Consider the following 21,277-nt stretch of genomic DNA (forward strand, 5'->3'; position numbering starts at 1 on the left):
TACCGAATAGTTATTCCGCAACAATGACGTTATACTTGATAGAGAAGTNTGCTTATGACCATGTTAAATATTTACGATAAAAATTACACCACGAGTACAGAGTATACAGTTCCGTATTCGCCGCAACGGAAACAGGAACTGCTGCTCGACTAACTAGAAAGCTGGGAGATAGGAGTATTTACGGTCTACTGAAAACATATCTTCATTAGGCCTTCTAATTTCAAACGTAAAATGTGAAATATCAGGCCGTATCTCTAGTAGGCCGTGGTCACCGTCTATGTAAACCAATAGTACGAACAACAACTCAGTCTCAATGCAAACATTACAGCCTATACACATGAAACAATGGTATTCGATTTAAACAGGGAATTGAAAAACTAAAACCGTCTTCAGTGATGTGAGAAGTGAATTATAATCGTGCCTTTGTCTCATATATGAGCTGTAACCAGTAATGGTTGTATTGAAACTGACCCAAAAGTGTTTACGTATCTAATAAACAACTTACCACAACTATAGTGATGTCATAATGGTAATTGTTACAGAAGACGAGGAAGTAGTGGTAGAGGAACCAACACAAGTCGTTGCTAAGCAACCAGAAACAAACAGTTATCCACCACTAAGAGTGTGCACTAGCAGCGCTAAAGGGTCCAACGAAGCTCTTTCCTCGGCCATACAGCAACTCAACTGGAGAGAATGCAAAAACGGGTCAAAACCTGGTACATGTTGTTGTTTTTCTTTAAAGAAGAGGCCTAAACGCTCGCCGTGTATACTCTCTATGTATGGGTGAGGTTCTACAGCGAGGGGAGCTTTGGGACACAAGTACGCCAGATTTGCCCCATAACCCCATCGACACTCTTGTTGTATTACTCCGCATGTGTTGAAGAATTTATCCATATAATTAGTTACTGTTTGCTTTTTATTTCAGGCCCCATCGACATATATTGGGTTGGCCTTGGTTTTGACGAGCAAGTTTACAGCAAACCAGGTGTTTATGCGGTGAATAAACTACCTGGTATGGTGGAACTTGTACAGAAGGTTGGTACTATAAGTATATAATGCGGCAATGTATTGCATGTATGAATATTTGCGTTTAAAAGTAGATCAGTACCCGTATTGTACCCAAATTACACTGTGTTTGATGCGGGGTGATTGCTACAAGTATCAATCAGGTGTATAAAACAGAACACCCGCGTTAACTCCTGCAGTTATGGCCCGCTGAGGATAAAAAGTTATTCAAAGCAATACAACTTCTTATGACGTCACACAGGTTCATTTATCGCGAATAATCAAGAGAATGCAACTTTTATTTCCCGGCGAGTTCGACTTTTACCCACCCACCTGGTTCCTACCCGAGCAATATCATCAATTTGTTGGCGAAATGACCGTCAACAAAAAGCCGAAGGCAAACAGGCAGATAGCGACACCACGCGGTGGTACACCAGGTAGGTATAAATCGTATTATTTGAAAACCCCATTAAGATTTAACCTCTATAACCCACTTACACCTCGGGCACGTAGGCCCCCAATAGAAGCAGCGACGAACCTTGAACCTATTGGTTACAGGCAGGCGCGCTATATCCACTTTGCCACGGCGCAGGATAAACAATTATAAATAATACGGCACGAGAGAACAGAATCATGCTTTAGCTTTCATCAAAGCGTCGAAAATACAACAGGTTTCTTATGCCAGCTGAGAGTTGAATATTATTTAGCTTTCTTATTAAGTGGACTTTATTATGTCGATACGATTTAACTGTAGCGGCAATCTATATATTTTAAACTTTACCTTTTATTTTCAGTCACCAAACGTGAAAGTCAAACTTACATAGTGAAACCTGATACTGGTAGCCAGGGTGAGGGGATTCACCTAGTTAGCGACCCACGTGACGTACACGCAGTTGTTGGGGCGAGGCCTGCTGTTGTACAAGTAAGGGATGGGGGGATGTTTGTGTAACGTAGTTAATATATATTACTGTGGGAGAAGACAGGACAGCAGCATTGGTACATAATATCCAAATATCCTGTGTTTTAAGCAATTAAAAACCGTTTGTGGGAGTTGTCGGGATACGGTTTTTTATTTCTTTGAATGTTCTTTGTTTACTACCAAATGGGACGGGATATCAAAACAAAAAGGTGTCCCATTTTCCCCGCTATAGTATATGTAACTTATTTTGGCGTAGCGTGACAACCTTAGTTGTTACAACACAATTGTTCTATTTTGTAAATCTCGTTTCAACGATTTATCGCATATGTAAAATTGTTTATTGGTAAAAGTTAGAAAATATTTAACATAGAATGTAATGCCCTCACCACTTTTTAGAAATACATTGAAAATCCAATACTTCTCGATGGTTATAAGTTCGACCTTCGAATGTATGTAGTTGTTGCAAGGCTTCATCCAGTTGAGATTTATCTATGCAAGGTAAGATGGGGTTGTATTATATAGAGATGTAATGTTCACAGAAATGGCGATTTAGCTTTGAGCAATGTCTGCGCCATATATAGGTTTCGCATTGGGCGTTTTCACATTTTTTCTGCATTGGTTAGGTTCTTGTTTGAGGACGTGGGGTTTAAATTTGTCTTATTACCCCAACAATCAGATTGCTTATAAACGACCGAATGAAACGTGTGACCCGTGTACCTTTCCACCAATGTTTAGCGGGTTTTAGTGGTGTTTGTTCCCGCCGAAAAGTGATGGCATCGTCGATGTTAATATGTGCGTATTGCGTTAAACAAGTAATACATTATGAACCGTTTACTTTCAGGACGGCTTAGCAAGATTATGCACTGTACCTTACGAGCCCCCATCTGCAACAAACATCAACAACACGCTTATGCATCTCACTAATTATAGTTTGAACAAGAACAGTGGTGACTTTATACACACTACAGCAGCGAACACGGGATCTAAGCGAACCTATAGCAGCGCTAGACGGGTAGGCCGAATACTGTATCCATATAAACTGTATGTTGTGCTGTATGAGTTAAATAACGCTTAAAACCGATATCAATAACCCACAACTTCCTGGTCTACTTTAAATAATACCGCACCTAAAGAAGAAACCTTTATAAAAGAAACCTTACCCTAAAACTTAAAGTGTTACCCCCTAAATTACCTATATTTACAAACTGTCACAACACCAGTTAAATGTATTATACACGAATATTGTTCAACTTCTGTTTCAAACCCGCTTTTACAGAGTCTACGCAAGCAAGGATATAACGTTGACAAGATACACGACAAAATTGTTGACGTAGTCATAAAAACGGTACTTTCCCTTATTCCTGACGTCACAATTTGGGACCACGTGACGAACAAATCGAAACTTGTCAGGTAAAATAAAGGGTATACCGCATGCGCTAGGCCGAACAAAACTTAATATTTTTATCTCTTTTAGATCTTTTCAAATTTTGGGATTTGATATTTTGCTGACGTCAGACGAAAAGGTTCATCTGCTTGAAGTTAATTCGTCCCCGAGTACAGGCATTGATGCGGAACGTGAGACCAAACCCGGAAGTGGTGTCATGCAAACGATTATTAGCCCCGTGGACGAACAGGTGTAAAAATAAAGAACTCACGTTCTAAGTATAATTTGAAACAAATATATTCTGTAAAGAAACACCCAGGCATTTTATCCTAATGTAGTGTGACTCCCGTGGGTGGGAATTGAACCCGGTGTTTAACCCTTGCTTATTTGTACCCAGATAAAAGTCCCCCTTCTGCGAGACTCGTTAAGATTAATCGCATACGGTGAAAACGAGCTGGATATGTCGAAGTCGTGTTTAGAACGTATCTACCCGGCTCAGTGTTTGAACCCGCACCCTAAGGATCATAAATCAACGACGGACCTTGAAACAGACAACAAAAATTCTTCCAAGAATCAACAATTGTTAAACGTGGGTAGAATAACTGCTCTCACAAGTTAAATATGTGGTAATCGTAAAGAAACGTGTATGAAATTAGAACACCTGTGTTATAACGACTATCATTTATCATTCGCCCATTTATGTCAATCACAAACATTTTAGACATTCACCGAAAGAAAACCAACGACTCCAGAGCCCCATCTACCGGTACACATAAACGTCAATCAACAAAACGAAGAAAAGTCAGAAAGGTGAAAATCATTTGGCTTTAATACTAAAAGTATATATTTTAACGGGACAATAAAGATTACTTTCCGTATGCAACAGTATTTTTGTTCAATTCGAACTTGGGTAAATTTTTACCACGGAAGAATCAATTAACCTAATTATATTAAAATAAAATTATTATCAAAAAGAAATATGGTAGGGTAGGGGAAGGTGGGACACTTTTTCATATATTCTCGTCCAATTTGGTAAAAAAATAGGCACATTCGAACAATTATAAAGCCATATCCTCGCGAGTCCTATAGACCGCTGTTAATTGTTTAAAAAACGATCAGGATATTTGGATATTATGGTGTCCCATCTTCCCCCACCCTACTATATAAATACATTTAACATTATGCATTTTCGGTTTAAAGCAACACAAATTATTTCGATAATCCACTTTTGAAACCTCATTTGGAAACAACTACACCAACTAGCATTGTGCCGCATAAGAGACAGAAACGTTTTACTGTGGTCAAGTGTAGGCAGGTAAGCGTTGGAATAAATTTTAAGTTTTTTACAAAGTCTAATTTAGAGTTAGGATTTTTAAATTTTACACTTCATAGGAGTATGCGATTACAATGGAAGAATGGAGATTATATTCAAAGAAGAAACCCTTAGTCGCATCAAAAAAATCTCCATCAAATCAAGCGAATAAAAAGTTACAAAATGTTGTAAAACCGCAACCGCACGTTGGCGCTACCGAGGACGGATTATTTGACTTTCCAAGTATTTGTCCCACTTGTGGAGGTTATGTAGGAGGGGTAGGGTCGGGGTTAATTACAACCCAACAACTCTATAAATCTACGTTATCAACAAATGACGTGTACGATGACGTCACAAGTGTGGAAACATTCGAAAAAAACACTGACGTCATAACACCAAACTGGAAATCTGACAACGAGAGTGACGTCACGTGGGAAAATGACGTCATACCGTCTACACGGCGAGCACAAATGCCACCGAAAAGCATCTATTTCAACTCTGCCCAACTTTACGATCGCAACGACGTCACGATTCGATCGGTGACGTCACATACGACGTCACACACTAAACCACCAAAGAAAGCTCGTTGCTTAAAATGCGAATCTGTGCTCGCGTCTGATGACGTCATAACTAACCGAAGACAACCAGAAGTGAAAGAAAACTTCTCAATACAGGAAGTGACGTTATTGAAGCGAGCGGCGGCAGTGTTTATCTTTTTCAACGGTTTTAAAACAAGTTTAAGAATCGGGGCAACTGCGTTCAGGAACATGGCACGTAGGTGTCGCTTGTGCGAGCAGGGCTCTATGCCCGCGGTCGATATACTCTTTATCGACACCATGCGGCAGTGGCGGGGCTATACAGAAGCAAGGGGATCTCCCTTTTACGATACTTTCAAAGGAAAGAACCCAGTGACGTCACACCAACCGGCTGGACTACCTTTTCAAGGGTTCCTAGAAGCTTTGTTTAGGTAAGAGGTTATTATGACGTCAAAATTATATTTATACCGTATTATTTGTTCAGTTTAATCTTATAATGACGTAATAATTTACTTTGATAACTAGGTTGGCCAAATCTCGATTCAGGGGAAGCACCTTAAAAGAGAAACTTGAAAGTTTGCTCTCAAACTGTGAGTGTTACGTCACAGAGGCGATGAGAGCCGACAAACTCATAAAAAGGCGCCACCAAGCGAAATATTTTAAGAAACCTATGACGTCACCGAGAATCACTTGTTCCACGTCACAAAGAATTCCATTTTTCCAATCTTAAAATTTAATTTTGCAATTTAGTTCTAAAATAGATCATTTGCGATTTTGATGACGTAATACGTTAATGACGTCGATGATGACGTATATTAGGGTCGATGAGGGATTAACAGACAAGTGTTTTATATCCAAGGAATTATATGAGATTTTCATTCATTACAACATATGGTTAAGAAATGTTTTGTGTTGATGCTTTGTAAGCGGATAGTACGCATCGTGATGTCATATTGTTTGATTGTGACGGAGATAATGGGTGTGATGGTTTAAATTTTGAATTGTGACGTCATGCAGGGTGAATAAAGTAAATCGTGGATCGTGGGAAAATCAGCAATAAATAAAAAAATAAAAACAATTTGTTAGTGATATAACCACTTATGGTCAGTGTACATATATATAACATTTTTGTATAGGTTTGATCTTTAGTTATGATATAGTAGGATGGGGGAAGCTGGGACACCTTTAGCACATAATATCTAAGTATCCTGATTGTGTTTAAAACAACTAACGGTGGTCTATGGGAGTCGTGAGGATATAGTTTTATAATTCTTTGAATGTTCTTCGTTTACTACTGAATGGGACGAGAAAATAGAGCTAAAAAGTGTCCCATCTTCTCCCACCCTACTGTATAACTGTTATCATTTTTGTAAATTACTCATAAAAAAAGCGCAAAACGTCACAATAATGTACATGCAAATAACTAGACACGCGTAACAGTTGGTTTTCCTTATTTTAAAGTCATGACATTTAAAAGGCCGAGACGGCCTGGTGTTCTGTGTGTGGGACAACATATGTGGTTTGGGGGAATAATTAAAAAGACCGAGAACGCTCGCCAGTTGCAATTAAAAAAGCAATTTCGTTGATTCATTACGAATAAATCCCTGGACAATGGCGTTTGTTACGGCAGTGCATGTCATAATTAAACAAGGTAGACCCGCAGCAGACTGCAGCATTGATTTTCGAATAAAAATCAATGGGACGTTACGCGAACGGACTTCCTTAAAACCCATGCGACCGAGGCCCGAATGAGTCAATGGTATTTATTATTAATGGGCACAAGAGCAAAGGAAACCATAAGGACCCTCCGGTTGTTGAATTCTGATATCAAATCTTTTGGACGATCCATCGCGACAAAAAAATTCTAATCACTAGGTATATAAGAACCAGCACAATCGCTTATTCTGCGTTAAATATAGACAGAGAACTTCAACTCTTGGTTGCTGATAAGAACATTTTTGTTTGTAATTTTACAATAAGAAATTCTAAAACTTTGTTTCTTAACACACAAACAAAACTTAACGTTAAACTGAAACAAGATTGCCAACTTTTCAGCGGTATTACGTATCAAATGATAATTAGTACACACAATGCATTAGTGGTCGATCCTGATTGACCGTGTATTAGCACTATAGCAAAATTGTGTTAAAAAAGGAGTTATTTAAAACCAAGCACAAAATGTATCTTCTTACAGCATAGTTAACTATCAATTCGAACATGAACTGATTTACGAAATAACTTATTGATGTTGTAATAAGGAATAAACAAAAACAAACATAAATTTTCAAGCAAACCTAAATTGAATACTGTCCTAACACTATGACAGTAATAGAAATAAAAACCCTCTAACTTTATTTTCCCACATATCAATATAGACCTCTTGATAATCAACAAGTTCATCTGGTATATTAATAAACCATATGCCAGCCTTACCCCCGCATATGTCCACTGCATTACGCGTTATGATGATTAATCTTCGCTTGGACATCACGCTGGTTTAATGGAACGACCTCTAAAAGCTGCGAATGCCATTTTATTGTCTCTATAAGAAATTCTTTTAATTTTTAACTTGACTTTGAAATCGGTTGGTTGTTTCGTAATAATGGAATCAAGACACGAATAATGAGTATAATGACGTCACTTAAACCTTTTGTGACGTCATATAAATCGGTCAGCCGGAATGCGCTAATTGTTTTGATTCCAAACTAGATTGTTGATCAATTGTCTACAATAAACTCTATTGTGAGGTAACACACGATGCAACCAATCACAATGGTGAGTACTGTTACGTCACAGAGGGTAGGAAGACTAAATAATTGATGCGCGCTTACGTAACTTTGCAACCGACTTAAATCCAGTATATGCTAACTATGTTACTTATATTCACAAACTTTATAGAACAACTAAACATATCATTTCACTTGCGATTTAAAAACAGTAAAATTGAAACAATTTACTTTTATAAGGCAAAATTTAAGGCCACCGTGTTATTGTATCCTACTAAAAATGCATCGCAGTTATTACTTTACATTGTTTTAACTTACGCTGTTAAAATTTCACCAATACGGGTCAGGACAAGTTTCTACAGATCGTGGTCGGCGCTTTTAGTATTTCCATTAAGTTATTATGACGTTATAAACGATACGCGGTAGCGAGGAAGTAAATTTAGTCGGTTTATGACGTCACAAGACTCTGTTTCGATTTTACAAATATTGAAAATTTTAATCTCTGCAGCTGTTACGTAACAATATACGAAAACCGCTGTTTCGCGTTCGAAGTTTCCGGTTTTATTATGACGTGTGCTGCACGCACAAGATGCCACCTTTGTTATGTCATAATCGACAAGCGCGACGCGCCAGCATTGTTTCGAAAGTATTAAAACTTCCGAAACCGGAAAGCTTAAATACATCGGGGCTTGTGGGCGAAATGTGGCGGGATTTGAACGCTATGTTTCCCGCTGTTTAATCCCCGAACCCCCAATGTCGGTCACCGTTAATTAACCTGCCAAGAACAGGCGAATGATCAAATATAGATGAGGATTTAGGATATTCTGGCCTTGTCAGCTGCGGAGTGGTTATTACTCGTCTGCACCAGATGTTACCGAACTGCGACAACGCTATTCGTCGCTCTAATTATCCAGAATACAAGTTCTTTAATTAAGCAAGCTCACAATGAATGACAATATGCATAATGACGTCATTATAGCCATAACATTTTAAATAGGCGCGAAAACTAATATAATTGGTTCAAAACTATTTAAATTTCTGAAGTTATTTTGTGATCACAAATAACGATTGTGACCTCACATATGCAACTGTTTCGTCATAAACAACAATAACTGAAGCTATTATTCGGCAACAATATCGATTCAAACGTAACATTCGGTTAATTAGAACTTGCATTATTATGACCATATATTAGGTAAGTTAATGTATTGCATGGGGATTACAAGTCCCTTGTTCATTTAGTTTTCCAATATTACTTAGAAAGCCAGGTCGTCTTGGCTGACTTCGCTTTAAAGGGGTTACTACGTTTATTATATAGTAGGGTGGGGGAGATGGAACACTTTTCTTTCAATTTTCTCTCCCCATTTGGTAGTAAACACAGAAAATTCAAAGAATTATAAAACCATATCCTCACGACTTCCATAGGCCGTTGTTAATTGTTTAAACACGATCAGGATGTTTGCATATTATTTACCGACAAGAATTTGTGCTACTAGTTGTGTATCATACTTTCATCTTACACCGAGAATGATAAAGTTAAACAAACAACAAACACAACAATATTATACTTATGTAACTACATATGTAACTTTACAGAACTATTCTAATCATATATTTATGTACGGAGCCCTACGGATGATCGTTGTAAAAAGTAATTTTACATAAATGGCGAAAATGTTAAATTATCTGTAAAAACATTGCGTGTAAAAAGACGAAAGCGTCGCATAGGAGCGAATAATATTTATTCATAAACGAACTACTCAAAAAATAAAAAAAATTAGGAAATGTTTAAGTTTTGAACCGTGTATTACAGCCGTGCTAATTTACATAGTGTAGCCGGGTGATGTCGGCATATAATGGTTCTGCAACCCGCTTGCGTTGGTTGCCAGCAGATGTTCTGCGCGCTGTTAATTGCAGTGACCGGTTGGTACCGTGGTGGCCATTAGTGATATTCACCTGCTATGTAGACCGACTGCTGTTATTTCATGCCTACAGCACACAAGCAAAAATAATACGAACCATAGCTAAAAATAGCTAAAAAAAGCTGCATTTGTCCACGTGGGTTTGTTTAATTGGAATTCTGGAATAACTAAGGTTACGTCACCATGGTTATTGTGAGGTCGAACTCGTATGAACCTTGATCGATTTCAAGTTCAATATTTTAATTAAAACATGAAACTAACCGACCGCTTGCGTTTTCCAATCAAGAGAATCGATTCTCGTTTTCATTTCGACAAAAATATTAATTCTTGTTACGAAATAAAAAACAAACAAAGAAATCGCGAATCAAGACAGAAGGCGCGAGATAGGGGGCTGGGAATTAGTGTTGCCAGCTGAAAAATGCTTACCAATGCCTCGATTAAATAAATGTAAGATTCGTAGCCGAGGTTTGGTTTGTTTATTAAAATGTGGCTTTTATTGTAAATATTAAACTTCGTTTGTGAAAAGTTTACGTTTTTTTCAAAATTTTTTATTGTTTCACGCTAAGAGGCGTGTTGTGACGACATAGAGACGTCTGGCGCAGTGGGAGAGGAGGCAACACTGCAAATCGCAACAGCGAGTCCTTGCACCTACATTGAGGGGGTATTGTGACGTGGTCGGTCAGTCCGCCATATGCTCAGTGCGTCGATGCGGGAGAATGAAAGAAACAAAGAGAAATCACGCGCGCCCGCTTCGCTTCTTTTTTACGTCACAATGCACGTCGAAATTACTCTTGCTCTCTCGAGAGCGATCGTGAATTCGGGAGAGTCGCGAAAAAATGCTAAGCAATAAACAAACTAAGAAGCGTGCAGATGTCGCTCGACGTTGTGGTCCTATATAACCGGACGAAGCAACCGCAGAGTTATCTCACTCGGCAACAAGAACAGCAACGACCAGCACTTGGAAGAACAAGTCAACTCGGCAAGCCGAAAGGACTTCAAAAGAAGAATGTACCCGCCCAAAATGGGGGTAAGTTAAGAGTTTTCTTATAACCAAAAGTAGAAATAACTAGCAGAACGAAGGATTTTATGACGTAGGAAACGAACGTTAGATTAAGATTTTTTTTTGTGTAAAGGCGTCTAATTTTATTTTTTACGGTTTTAAAAAATGCTGCATTTTAGCTACGACAAAATTTAAGTTCAGGCTAAAAATAGAAACGGGTTTCAAAAGGTTTTTTGCCGGCCCTAAATTTTAGGCGCTTGCATTTTACATAATTGATGAACGTAGGATGGGGTAAGGTTGCAGTAGCGGCACGTACAGTGTCTGTCGTCTGCCCGTTACCCTGGCAACCCATCAATAATTCAGTGCCTGCATTGACGTCATAATGCCTAAGTTACCCTCCTTTGTTTTAAAAGCGATTTAAATTCTCGAAAGAGCAGCGAACTTGGAAGTAGGGCGTTAGTCGTTTGGGAATGGATATGGTTCATGTACTTATAAATAGAAAAGGAAGAAAAGTTGAGAAACAATTAAAACTATAAACGATATTAAGTGATGACCCAATTATTCCTACGTAACAATATCATTTGTTTCGTCACAGCTGATGTACAGAAGGTACATGCCCTCTAGCGCAACATAGCGGCAAATATATTTGGTGAGTACTTTTATTTTTACGCAATATTTTTTTTCATAAAAGTTAAACTGTTCCAAATGTTAAACTAGAATAATATCTGTAAGACAACATTGCATGTTGTAGATTCGGTGCGTTTATTACGTCATAGTTCATTAGAATTAAATTCGAGAAACTTAAATTTTTGTCCAATGACGTCACATGACGCTTAGAATTATTCGGGTCGATAATCTGCTTTAAGATTTATTCGAGATTTATTCTCATCAATTAATGCTCCCATTGTGACGTATCGAGCCTCCCATTGTCTCAGCTGTGAATTAGCGCGATGTCCATTGTCAATGCTTCCCCGCAGCGAAAATCGCGTCATCAAATTGTTAAGTCACACCGGACGTGTGACGTCAAAAAAGCATGGGAACAAAGAATTTTGAGCTTATATAAGCGGTTGTATCAGTGAACAACCACTATACTTGTTACGTCATAGCTATGTTCGGTAGTATTTATTGTGGACCTTGCTGTGTGACGTCACAATAAGGCACGCGGTGAATGCCAACGAATTTTTGCTGCTTTCATCTATAATGTTTCGGGTATTTAGAAGGGTATTGTGACGTAATATTTAAAGGGCGCTTATGAGTCGTGTTTACTGTGGACCTTGCTGTGTGACGTCACAATAAGGCACGCGGTGAATGCCAATCAAAAGTCGCCGCTCGCTACAAGAATGAACATCTGTTACGTCATAGAAAAACGAGCTACCATATTATTACGTCATAAAACAACTCGACAGATGTTAACTAATTATTAGAATATAAAACTCCGATAAATTCTGTAAATTTGAAAATCAAACTGAAACCTTTATTCTCAGACCGGAATGCAAGACAATCACTGTGAGATCTTGTTGCGTCATCGTGATTACGTCATCATTGCCACGCAGTATTAAGTTCCAGAGGACCTGACGGCGTTAAACAGCAATCAATACCTAAACACAAGCATCGACAATCGAATGTACAGGAAAACCGCTTTGGACAAATTTAGCAAAAAAAACTATGTTTTAGCAAATTCTAAGTGTGTAAAAAATTTAAAATCCAAATTTTATAATTTAAATTATGTAAAAAAAAACAAAAAACGCAGGAAACCTAAGAATGTAAAATTTGTTTATATAGAAAAATAGCAAAAAATATTGTTTTTGTGTTGTGACGTCATCGCTACCACCACATTCTTCAATCGTCTGTTCGAAGTTCCATCGTTGCTAAGCAACCATGTATACATCTTCAATTTACTGTTACGTCACAATACCATTTATCCCGCAACGGTTGCGTCACTGTGATATCTATTTTACAAGAATCCGACAAAATATTTAAATTAGTTTTAACTAGAAGTAAAGTGTCTATTCCTGGGGATATTATTAATTTAAAGGGGGGTTTTAAGCAATTTCAAAATCGAAATGTAATTTTACCTGCTGTACATTGCTCTCTTGTATATAAAGCTTATTTTCACTGTGATCCATGCTGGGAAATGTGCAATATTTCTTATGCTGTAAATAAATCTGTAAATATTTTGGTGAATAAAATGATAAAAAACGACAACCATGTATGTACGATTCTAAATAAGTATATTTGACCAATGCGGGTAAAGTAAAAACATACAATCGCATCTACCAACCTACACTTATCTATTTTATTTTGTAATTCAATCGAAACCTTGAACTTTTTAGCTGCACAGAAAACTGTTTATTCCTAATCTTTACTAGCCCAAAATGACAACTGAACTTGGCAACGTGAGATCTTAGTTCGCACAAAATTGGCGCACTATAAGCTAAGTTCTAAATAAGGCCTACTAAATGTAATGGCCCAAGTTTTCAACTTGTTTGCTAGTTAAAGGAATGCTCCAATTTTTTAATCAACGCCTTCGAGACGACACGCAAGCGTTTTTGGTGGCTACGTCATCGGTGCATCTTGCTCATTTATTGCCATGGCAACAGCGCGCGCCTCCTTTCGAAGTCCGTTTTTTTTTAGACTTTATAGAGTACATTACTTTTTTACATCATGTAAGAATCAGCACAACATATTTTAATTTCCAGACATTGTAAATATAAATATATAGTAGGGTGGTAAAGTTGGGAGACCTTCAGCACACAATGTCCAAATATCCTGACCCTGTTTTAAACAATTAACAACGGTCGATTAAAGTCGTAAGCATACGGTTTAACCAGCGATACATAAACGATACATTGTTTATGTATCTCTGGTTTAACATTTCTTTGAATGTTCTATGTTTACTACCAAATGGAACGGGATAATAGAATGAAGTCAGATTTACTTTCAAAAGAAAAGAATTTAATTTGAACACTTTACCCGGTGAGAAAACGAAATTAGGGGACCTAAAAGTTAAATTTCTATGTTTAAATCCGAATGTTTACAATCCTCTCCTTCTCTCGTTTCTCTTTTTTCTGTTTCCTCTCTCGTTTTCTGCCGAACACGCCATGAGTTTACAATGCAGCGAGCAACAATAGCAAAGATTTATCAAGAGCTAAAGTGTGTCAGTGAATACGATACACAGTTCGTTCACGAAGCGTAGAAGTGTTCAGCGCATGCTAGACATGTGATATCTTACCGCAAGAGCTCTTATGGTATCAGTTATAGAGCGGTTTGCTGCTGAAACAATAAAAAGGCTTGATGTACATCAGTATGACAATATAAGTAACTTTAAGTTACGTTATCGGTCTAAATTATAAAGTCTAAATTTGCTGTCTTCTGTCTATATATTGCTTGTCATAAAGTTCTTTGCCAGTTGTGACTGTAAATGTCCTGCATTTTATAATTTTTTTTTTTTACATTTTAGTTTTCTACTTTAATTTAAACAATGACTGACCGTAGAAACGTTGGTCCTTCAAGAAAGAGAATTTCAAAAGCGTTAGACCAAGATTACTGGGACTGTAGTGTGTGTACGTACAGTAACTCTCCTGAGGCTTTTAAATGCTCAATGTGCGATGTAAGAAAAGGAACTTCCACACGAAAACCTCGTCTTAACCAACACATTGTTGCGCAACAAGAAGCAACGCGGCTCGTCGCTCAAGCTGTTCCGTTGTCACCAAGCTTGTCACATAAAGATGAGGACTTTTGTGAGAAACAGGGCGACTCTCCGGTAAAAAGTAAGCGACATCGACTAAAAGGAGTAGACAGAAGTTCCCCCATGACTATGGCTGTCACAGTCAACAATGTAACTGTGCTGTTCACAGAGTTTCGGGCGAAAAAAGCATCGTTAGAATGCAATGAAAAGATAAAGTCATGATGAATATTATTTGCGCAATCATGTAAAAAAACGTCTGGATTTGAAACCTAAACTTTAGGGCAGTCAATCAATGGCCTCTAGTCGGACTTACCTTTCAAAATTCCCCTCTTTTTCACTTTTTGCAATGTAGTATATTTACACTTACTATTTTTACATTAATTTCATACTTACATGACTAATAAAACTGTATTTTTGAACAGTTGTTATATTTTTCTTGTCTGTATTTTTCAGCTCCAATCAAATTGCAGTTAGTTTTATTTAAGTCAAAATTTACTTAATTGCTCTTACATACCAAATAACTTTTATACAATTACACTATATATTTGTTGTGTGTGTTCATTGTATGTACTGTATACAACTCGTACGTTTACTAATTTTAATATTGACCCCAAAATATTGTGGCAGCCTTAAATACTAATCTGACCCAACTAAATATTACTGACAATACTGACATGATTAAAAGATCGTGAAAAAGCCATGTTGATTTTGGACATAAGAATTTGATATAACTAGGATGAGATCTTGCCTTTGATTTGCGTTATGCTCAATAATTATCATAAAAATGGCATTAGAATTTATCCCACATAATAAATGACATAAATCAGACCTTTTTCTTTTACAATGTATAGTACTGTGGGGGAAGATGGGACACCTTTAGTGCATAATATCTAAATATTCTGATCATGTTTTAAACAATTAACAATGGTCTGTGGGAGTCGTGAGGATATAGTTTTATGATGCCTTAAATGTTCTTTGTTTACTACTAAATGGGATGAGAAAATATAATGAAAAGGTGTCTCATCTTCCCCCACCCTACTATATATTATATATTGATCCTCCACATAGATATAACCTGTGTCTTTATCAATGCTTAAATGACTAACCCCTGTGAAATGAATTAATCTGATCTTGTTGCTGTAATATGTATTGGTCCATGGATATCCAACTAACTTTTTTATACCTTTTTGTTATACATGGATTTGTAGATAATAATAATATGAGCCAAGATGGAATCAGCAATGGGAACCACCCAACTGCAAGCCTGGAAGTCTCTCAAGCTCGCTGTCGATAAATATTCGCAAAGCACTGGAGCGGAGGTGGAGCGTGTTTAATTACTATATTTGTGCCTATTTTTAAACAGACTCTAGTTCGACACACAAGCTTGTGAAACTAATTTGACCTCATTGTTTGTAACATTTACTGGTTAAGAGAAATTGTTTGTTTTTTCCCAACTTATTCCGTACACATGGAGTCTTTGAGCATAGCTTGGGACTTGACACATGACATGTTGTTATAGCTGGGTCCTGGTTGTATATTTCGCTGAGTTGTTATAATTTTTCCTATAGTAATTGATTGTAGTATGTTCATATTGTTGATGTAACTTGATGACTTTCTCCCAGGTTGCCGTGGCAACAACATACTTTGCTGACACAACCGACAACCATCTTTCGTTTAATCAATCCAAACCTGTAAGTTTATTATATGTTGATATATTTTTCAAATTTTACTTTGGTTACTCAGGGTTAGGCACCTTAGTTAGGGATATAACGTCAACATTAGCAGTTCTTAATCATGGCCTCTGTCTTTTAGTTTTAGTTGCAAAATGTTCAGTTAATTATCACAATGTTGTAACATTCAAATGCCCCTATGTAATAGAGGAAAAAAAGGGTTACGGTTAAATGTATTAAACCATAAAAAAAGAGAAATATTGGTGTAAACTGTAAACTAAACAAAGTTAATGTTTTTAAGCTATTTACAAAAGATATAACTATTAACCACCCGTTTATTTTATAATAGAGTGCGAGTCTCTTACATTCAAGTAAAATGTGATTCTGCTCATTGCAAATGCATGTTTTTAAATTTTAAATTCACTTTGCTACGACTTTACTATAAAATTCACTTCTTGGAAATGTTGGTTTCATAATGTTCTATGAAAAGCAACACCATTTAGTAGAAACTGATGAACTGCAAATTTAATAAAAACTGTTTTTGATGTTTAGAAAACTACGGTTTACGGCCACGGAAGTTTGTTGTTCGAAGTTCGGAAGATTGTTGAAGTCCCAGGTGCATCCATGCGCGACCAGCAATGGATAATTCCCGAGAAAAATGTTGATAATGCCGATGTCATCAACGCTCAGCAAATTCCAATAAATCCAAAACTTCACCAACAATCTGTTTCAAGGTGGGAAAATTAATATTTTTTCGATATTTTTTTATTCTCATGTTTTTATTCTATTCTACAAGCGTGTGGTCCTTTGTTGTGGTATACCAGGCTATACTGGGCCCATTTTCCTATATTACTTGTTGCTACTGTGCTGAAGCCAATGGCTGAATTTCCAAAAAGTTAGGAGCGACAAGTTATTTTTAATAGAGTTCTTTTCTTATTTTATGATCGCCGTCTGTCTGTACTTGGTGAAAAATGCATTTCCGGTTGAAATGGGAGTTGCATTTATATTAAAGGAGCTTGTATAGTGTATAGTAGGGTGGGTGAAGATGGGACACCTTTTCAATCAATTTTTTCCTCCAATTTGGTAGTAAACGAACATTCAATGATTTTTTATGAAACTTTATCCTCACGGCTCCCACAGATCGTTGTTAATTGTTTAAAACACGATCAGGATATTTGGTTATTATGTGTTAAAGATGTCCCATCTTCGCCCACCCTACTATGTATAAAGGAATGTTAACCGAAGGCGTTTCTATGGCTCTCCTCTAATCATGCAACTTTGAACTCAATCTTATTTTGTTGCTGTAATATGTATTGGTCTATGATCATACCACTCACTTAAAATTTGATAAGCTCTTGCTGTATATAGATTTGTAGATAATATTCTCTTTAATTTCACCATAGACCTAAGCTAACCACACCACCCCTTCATTGCAGATCTCTTGCTTCAAGTTTTCGAACATTAAAGTTGGATTCCCACCCAAGCACTTTGGCACATGGTTCATCAGGTTCGGCTTGTATAACACCACCTTCCATGCAAGATAGTCCAGCCCATGAAATAAAAGGTGGGTCATCACATTATCAGTATATTGTAATGTTTCTTAACCTTTCATGGTTTGTGGCCCCTTTTCAGAGACACTTAACGCCCGTGCCCCTTTGCTCCATCAATAAAATAACCTACATTGGTTTTAACATATTTGCATCTGTTATTTCAATCACCACTTGATAATAATTGGCCTCTAAAACTTAGAAAGCCATGAGCTTTGGCTTCTTTGTGGCCCCTGATAAACCTGTCAGGGCATTGAGCACAAGTCAGCTTAGTAAGCCTGTATACACAAAATCTAGTTTATTTTAAGTTTGTTTTTAGTTAAATTGATGCTAAATTTGTTGGATTTGTTGTACACAGTATCAGGTAAAACACAACAAATCCACAAAGTCCGTCACTGCTCAAGTTTATAAGCAATAAAATATCCCTTTGAAGTTTCTGAAATGGGAGCTTACAAAGTCTGTTTATGATGTCATAAAACCTTATGTTCCAGACAAACCAGGCACTGGCCGAAGAAAATCAAAGCAGAAAAAGTCAAAGAAACAGAATTTGTCGGAAGATTTTGAACTCGATGATAATTGTGAGATAAGAATGTTTTTAATTTACCAATAGATTGTCAAGCTTAAATATTTACCTAAACAAATGTATTAACAAATTAGAAACTTTAAAATATTTTGTCATTTTGGCAAATAGTCTGAATTGTCACATCAAAAAGAATAATACATCTTAATGACACGGTCTTATTTTTATTTATTTCTGTCTGTCTGTCATTGTAGCTAAGCTAAAGGGAAATTTCAAGATAGTTCCACAGAGTAAAAACACCAAAATAGTTAAAATCATTGACTTAATATTAAGACTGTTTATTTTGCTCCCTCTCCCAACTAGTGCTGTTTGATGAGCATGATGAGGAGCCCTCTAGTGACGATGAGTCCGAGGATTCCGATGAAAGTGAAGAAGGTAATGACATCATAATGGGCATTGTGTGTGATGTGAATTACAAGACAGACTATTACTGTGTTATTTACCATATACACTGTTTGCTGCAAAAGTGTTGGGTTCTGTATGGGTGACCAGTAAGATCTTTCGCCAAAGCAGATCAGGAGACCTGGGATGTAGGTCTGTTACCCCAACACCCAAGGTGCTAACATCTAAACCTCACTAAGGCAGTTTATAGACACTCAATAATAGAAATCCTATTTTATATGCATATGGTCTTTAGTGAGGCACACCCAAGACCTGGTATTTTGTACCGGTGAGGTCCTGCAACAAGGTATGCCAGATAAACTCGGTTGGGGCCAGAGTTGTCTCACTTACAAAACACTCATAGTTAACCATAAGTTCACCACTTCATCAGATCCTCGCCCATTGAGGTTTGGTCGCTACCATGCCCCACCTAGTGGGAGGATGCTGCAACAGAATCTTCTCAGCCAAGATCAGTTCGCGACGTCATTACCTGTTAATATTAATTTGAACTGGGGTAAGTACTGTGATGTCATAAAGTTTTCTAGTCAAATACATGTTTTCAATTCGAACTATACGGAATTTTGGGTTAATTTTTGAATTTATGTAAAGTCCATGTTTTGTTGACATTTTGTAAAACTAGCTGTCAAAAATACTGAAGTGTCAGTAAAATCCAACTTAAATTATATAAACACCTGTGAAAAGTGGTGCAACCAATTTAAGGTTATTGTTTTGTTGACATTTTGTAAAACTAGCTGTCAAAAATACTGAAGTGTCGGTCAAATACAACTTAACTTATATAAACACCTGTGAAAAGTGGTGTAACCAATTCAAGGTTATTGTTTTGTTGACGCATTTCAGTCTGACTTTGTGAAACTATCCATCTGTAACCAGTAATAGAAATATTATATTGACTCCCAGGTAACCGAACCGACGCCTCTCGTTTCCGTGCCAACCAGGGACCACACCCCCCAACTTTCGACCAATCAAAACTCGTTACATCTGGACCGAAAATCGTTCGCGCTGACAAGGTGATAATATTGCTTTGTTGGAAATACTGTAAGGTTAAAGATATTCTGAATAACTGACAAATGGTACAAAAGCAAATTTCAATTTTCAAAACGGCAAATTTATGGCATTGGTTTATTAGAGTGTTTCTTATAATAGACTTGAATTTTGAACATTGATTTTTTACCAATTGAATTTTAACAATGCATGCTATTGTTTCACAATACCAGACATAAAGTTCACCACATGAATATGAACAAGTAGCAATCATCCCACATGAGTGTAAGTGACATTCATTCATAACATAATTTCACAGACACCCCAGTTAGACACAATGATGGCATCAATGCAAGCGCTCGCTCGAAGTGTAACCGATGACTCAGCGCTTATTTTTGGCGATCGACCACGTCCACGAATTCATGATGAGTCAGGATTCAAAGGAAACATGAAGTTTTAGATATCGGTGGGAATCTATGATGTAACAATGCCACTATAGTGGTGAAACAAAGCTCATTATTGTGCTTGTCTCAAGGTACTTTTGTTAATGTTCCATTTTTTGTTTGTTCATTGTTTTGTCATAACCAGAACTGTTTGTGGTGCTAGTGTTATAGAAATCATAAAAATATTAGATTCCGAAAGCCCCGTTTTGGTTTAAGTTATCTCATATTCTCATGTTACACAGAACTTAATTTAAATTTGATTTGCAATATTTCGGTTTATTTATTACCTCAAATTCTTAGTTAAAATTTGAGTAGTTCAATGTTTGCTACATGTTTTGTGAAACTATTAAAAAAGTAACAAAAAAAATTAAACTAATCACAAAAAAAACTCATAAATTTAATGTTTTCTTAGAATCTGACTGTTTTTTTGTCTAATTTAAATTTGCTGAACAATTTATTAAATTGTGATAGATCAAATTAAGGCACGTCGTAAATTGTGTTTGTTTTATCATAGTGCCAATTATGTGATATTTCTATGACATCACAATCACCTACCTTTTCATAAATATAAAGTTCAATAAATGGTTTGTTTGTTGATGCAATAATTGAACGTTTATGACATGTATCATGATATGTGTCCTTGTCTTGGACAAACTCTATCCTATAGATAGGGTGTGGTTCTAGCAGGCACAATATTGGTTAGTCTTTGCATTGTAACCAAAGGATAACAGGTTTGATGCTGCACCCTTTGTGGCAGTGTATGTCCAAGGTTGAGACATTTGGTAGCAATTGCTCCAAACCAATAGTTATTAATGGTTGTCCAAATTACAAACAGCCACAACTATTTTCTAATGTATTTTTCTTATACACTAGAGAAAAGACTTAATATATGCAAAAATTAAACAAAAAAAATTATAAAAAATGTTTTTTTTTAAAAACAATTAAACAAAGGCCAACAGTGAATAACATACAAGCAGCGCTAGCAATAATTAATTAGAGAACATGCAAAAATAAATGGTCTTACCAACGTGTTCCAAGAATTTGTTTTTACAAAGCCCAAGCACAAATGGTTAAAGTAAAAGTGTCATTACAACATGATACTTCCTTCGAAATCCCTTGAACAAATCTATACCAAATTCTTGATAAAGATTGCAGTATCTTG

The 21,277-nt window shown here is 36.7% G+C and overlaps 3 protein-coding genes, 1 long non-coding RNA gene and 2 other non-coding genes across 6 annotated transcripts; all 6 read left to right on the forward strand.

Moving 5' to 3' along the window:
• Window positions 1–6: 6 nt before the first annotated feature.
• On the forward strand, window positions 7–6,285 carry LOC113474332 (tubulin polyglutamylase TTLL11-like). Its single transcript, XM_026834931.1, has 13 exons — window positions 7–716; window positions 926–1,035; window positions 1,268–1,442; window positions 1,800–1,927; window positions 2,321–2,422; window positions 2,766–2,936; window positions 3,201–3,334; window positions 3,399–3,558; window positions 3,706–3,897; window positions 4,030–4,118; window positions 4,509–4,623; window positions 4,701–5,587; window positions 5,682–6,285. Exons 1-13 carry the CDS (start codon window positions 527–529, stop codon window positions 5,884–5,886), a joined length of 2,658 nt encoding a protein of 885 aa, XP_026690732.1. The 5' UTR covers window positions 7–526; the 3' UTR covers window positions 5,887–6,285.
• A 4,412-nt stretch (window positions 6,286–10,697) lies between these two features.
• Window positions 10,698–13,009, forward strand: LOC101243078. Its single transcript, XR_003395997.1, has 3 exons — window positions 10,698–10,831; window positions 11,400–11,453; window positions 12,289–13,009. It is a non-coding gene; the product is annotated as an uncharacterized LOC101243078 (long non-coding RNA).
• mir124-1 (microRNA 124-1) lies at window positions 11,912–11,988 on the forward strand. The gene has a single exon (NR_032338.1). It is a non-coding gene; the product is annotated as a microRNA 124-1 (primary transcript).
• mir124-2 (microRNA 124-2) lies at window positions 12,035–12,133 on the forward strand. Its single transcript, NR_032339.1, has one exon. It is a non-coding gene; the product is annotated as a microRNA 124-2 (primary transcript).
• A 1,276-nt stretch (window positions 13,010–14,285) lies between the features above and the next one.
• Window positions 14,286–14,714, forward strand: LOC113474371 (YY1-associated factor 2-like). The gene has a single exon (XM_026835123.1). The coding sequence runs from the start codon at window positions 14,286–14,288 to the stop codon at window positions 14,712–14,714; it is 429 nt and encodes a 142-aa protein (XP_026690924.1).
• A 68-nt stretch (window positions 14,715–14,782) lies between these two features.
• Window positions 14,783–20,717, forward strand: LOC100176540. The gene is made up of 9 exons (XM_002126520.3): window positions 14,783–15,811; window positions 16,115–16,183; window positions 16,715–16,896; window positions 17,599–17,726; window positions 18,201–18,287; window positions 18,593–18,664; window positions 19,062–19,184; window positions 19,589–19,698; window positions 19,992–20,717. Exons 1-9 carry the CDS (start codon window positions 15,722–15,724, stop codon window positions 20,130–20,132), a joined length of 1,002 nt encoding a protein of 333 aa, XP_002126556.1. The 5' UTR covers window positions 14,783–15,721; the 3' UTR covers window positions 20,133–20,717.
• The last annotated feature ends 560 nt before the right edge of the window (window positions 20,718–21,277 follow it).

Source organism: Ciona intestinalis, chromosome 7, assembly GCF_000224145.3.
Source record: "Ciona intestinalis chromosome 7, KH, whole genome shotgun sequence".
In the NCBI taxonomy this organism is placed as follows: Eukaryota; Metazoa; Chordata; class Ascidiacea; order Phlebobranchia; family Cionidae; genus Ciona; species Ciona intestinalis.

What these genes read in the sequence shown, in the direction of transcription:
- LOC100176540 (XM_002126520.3), top strand. Translation starts at nt 15,722, where the DNA reads ATGGAATCAGCAATGGGAACCACCCAACTGCAAGCCTGGAAGTCTCTC. An exon ending in TTTTGAACTCGATGATAATT is followed by an intron (nt 18,288 to 18,592) that starts GTGAGATAAGAA and finishes TCTCCCAACTAG; the next exon opens with TGCTGTTTGATGAGCATGAT. An exon ending in TTCCGATGAAAGTGAAGAAG is followed by an intron (nt 18,665 to 19,061) that starts GTAATGACATCA and finishes CCACTTCATCAG; the next exon opens with ATCCTCGCCCATTGAGGTTT.
- LOC113474332 (XM_026834931.1), top strand. Translation starts at nt 527, where the DNA reads ATGGTAATTGTTACAGAAGACGAGGAAGTAGTGGTAGAGGAACCAACA. An exon ending in CAAAAACGGGTCAAAACCTG is followed by an intron (nt 717 to 925) that starts GTACATGTTGTT and finishes TTTTTATTTCAG; the next exon opens with GCCCCATCGACATATATTGG. An exon ending in TTCCTAGAAGCTTTGTTTAG is followed by an intron (nt 5,588 to 5,681) that starts GTAAGAGGTTAT and finishes TTTGATAACTAG; the next exon opens with GTTGGCCAAATCTCGATTCA.
- LOC113474371 (XM_026835123.1), top strand. Translation starts at nt 14,286, where the DNA reads ATGACTGACCGTAGAAACGTTGGTCCTTCAAGAAAGAGAATTTCAAAA.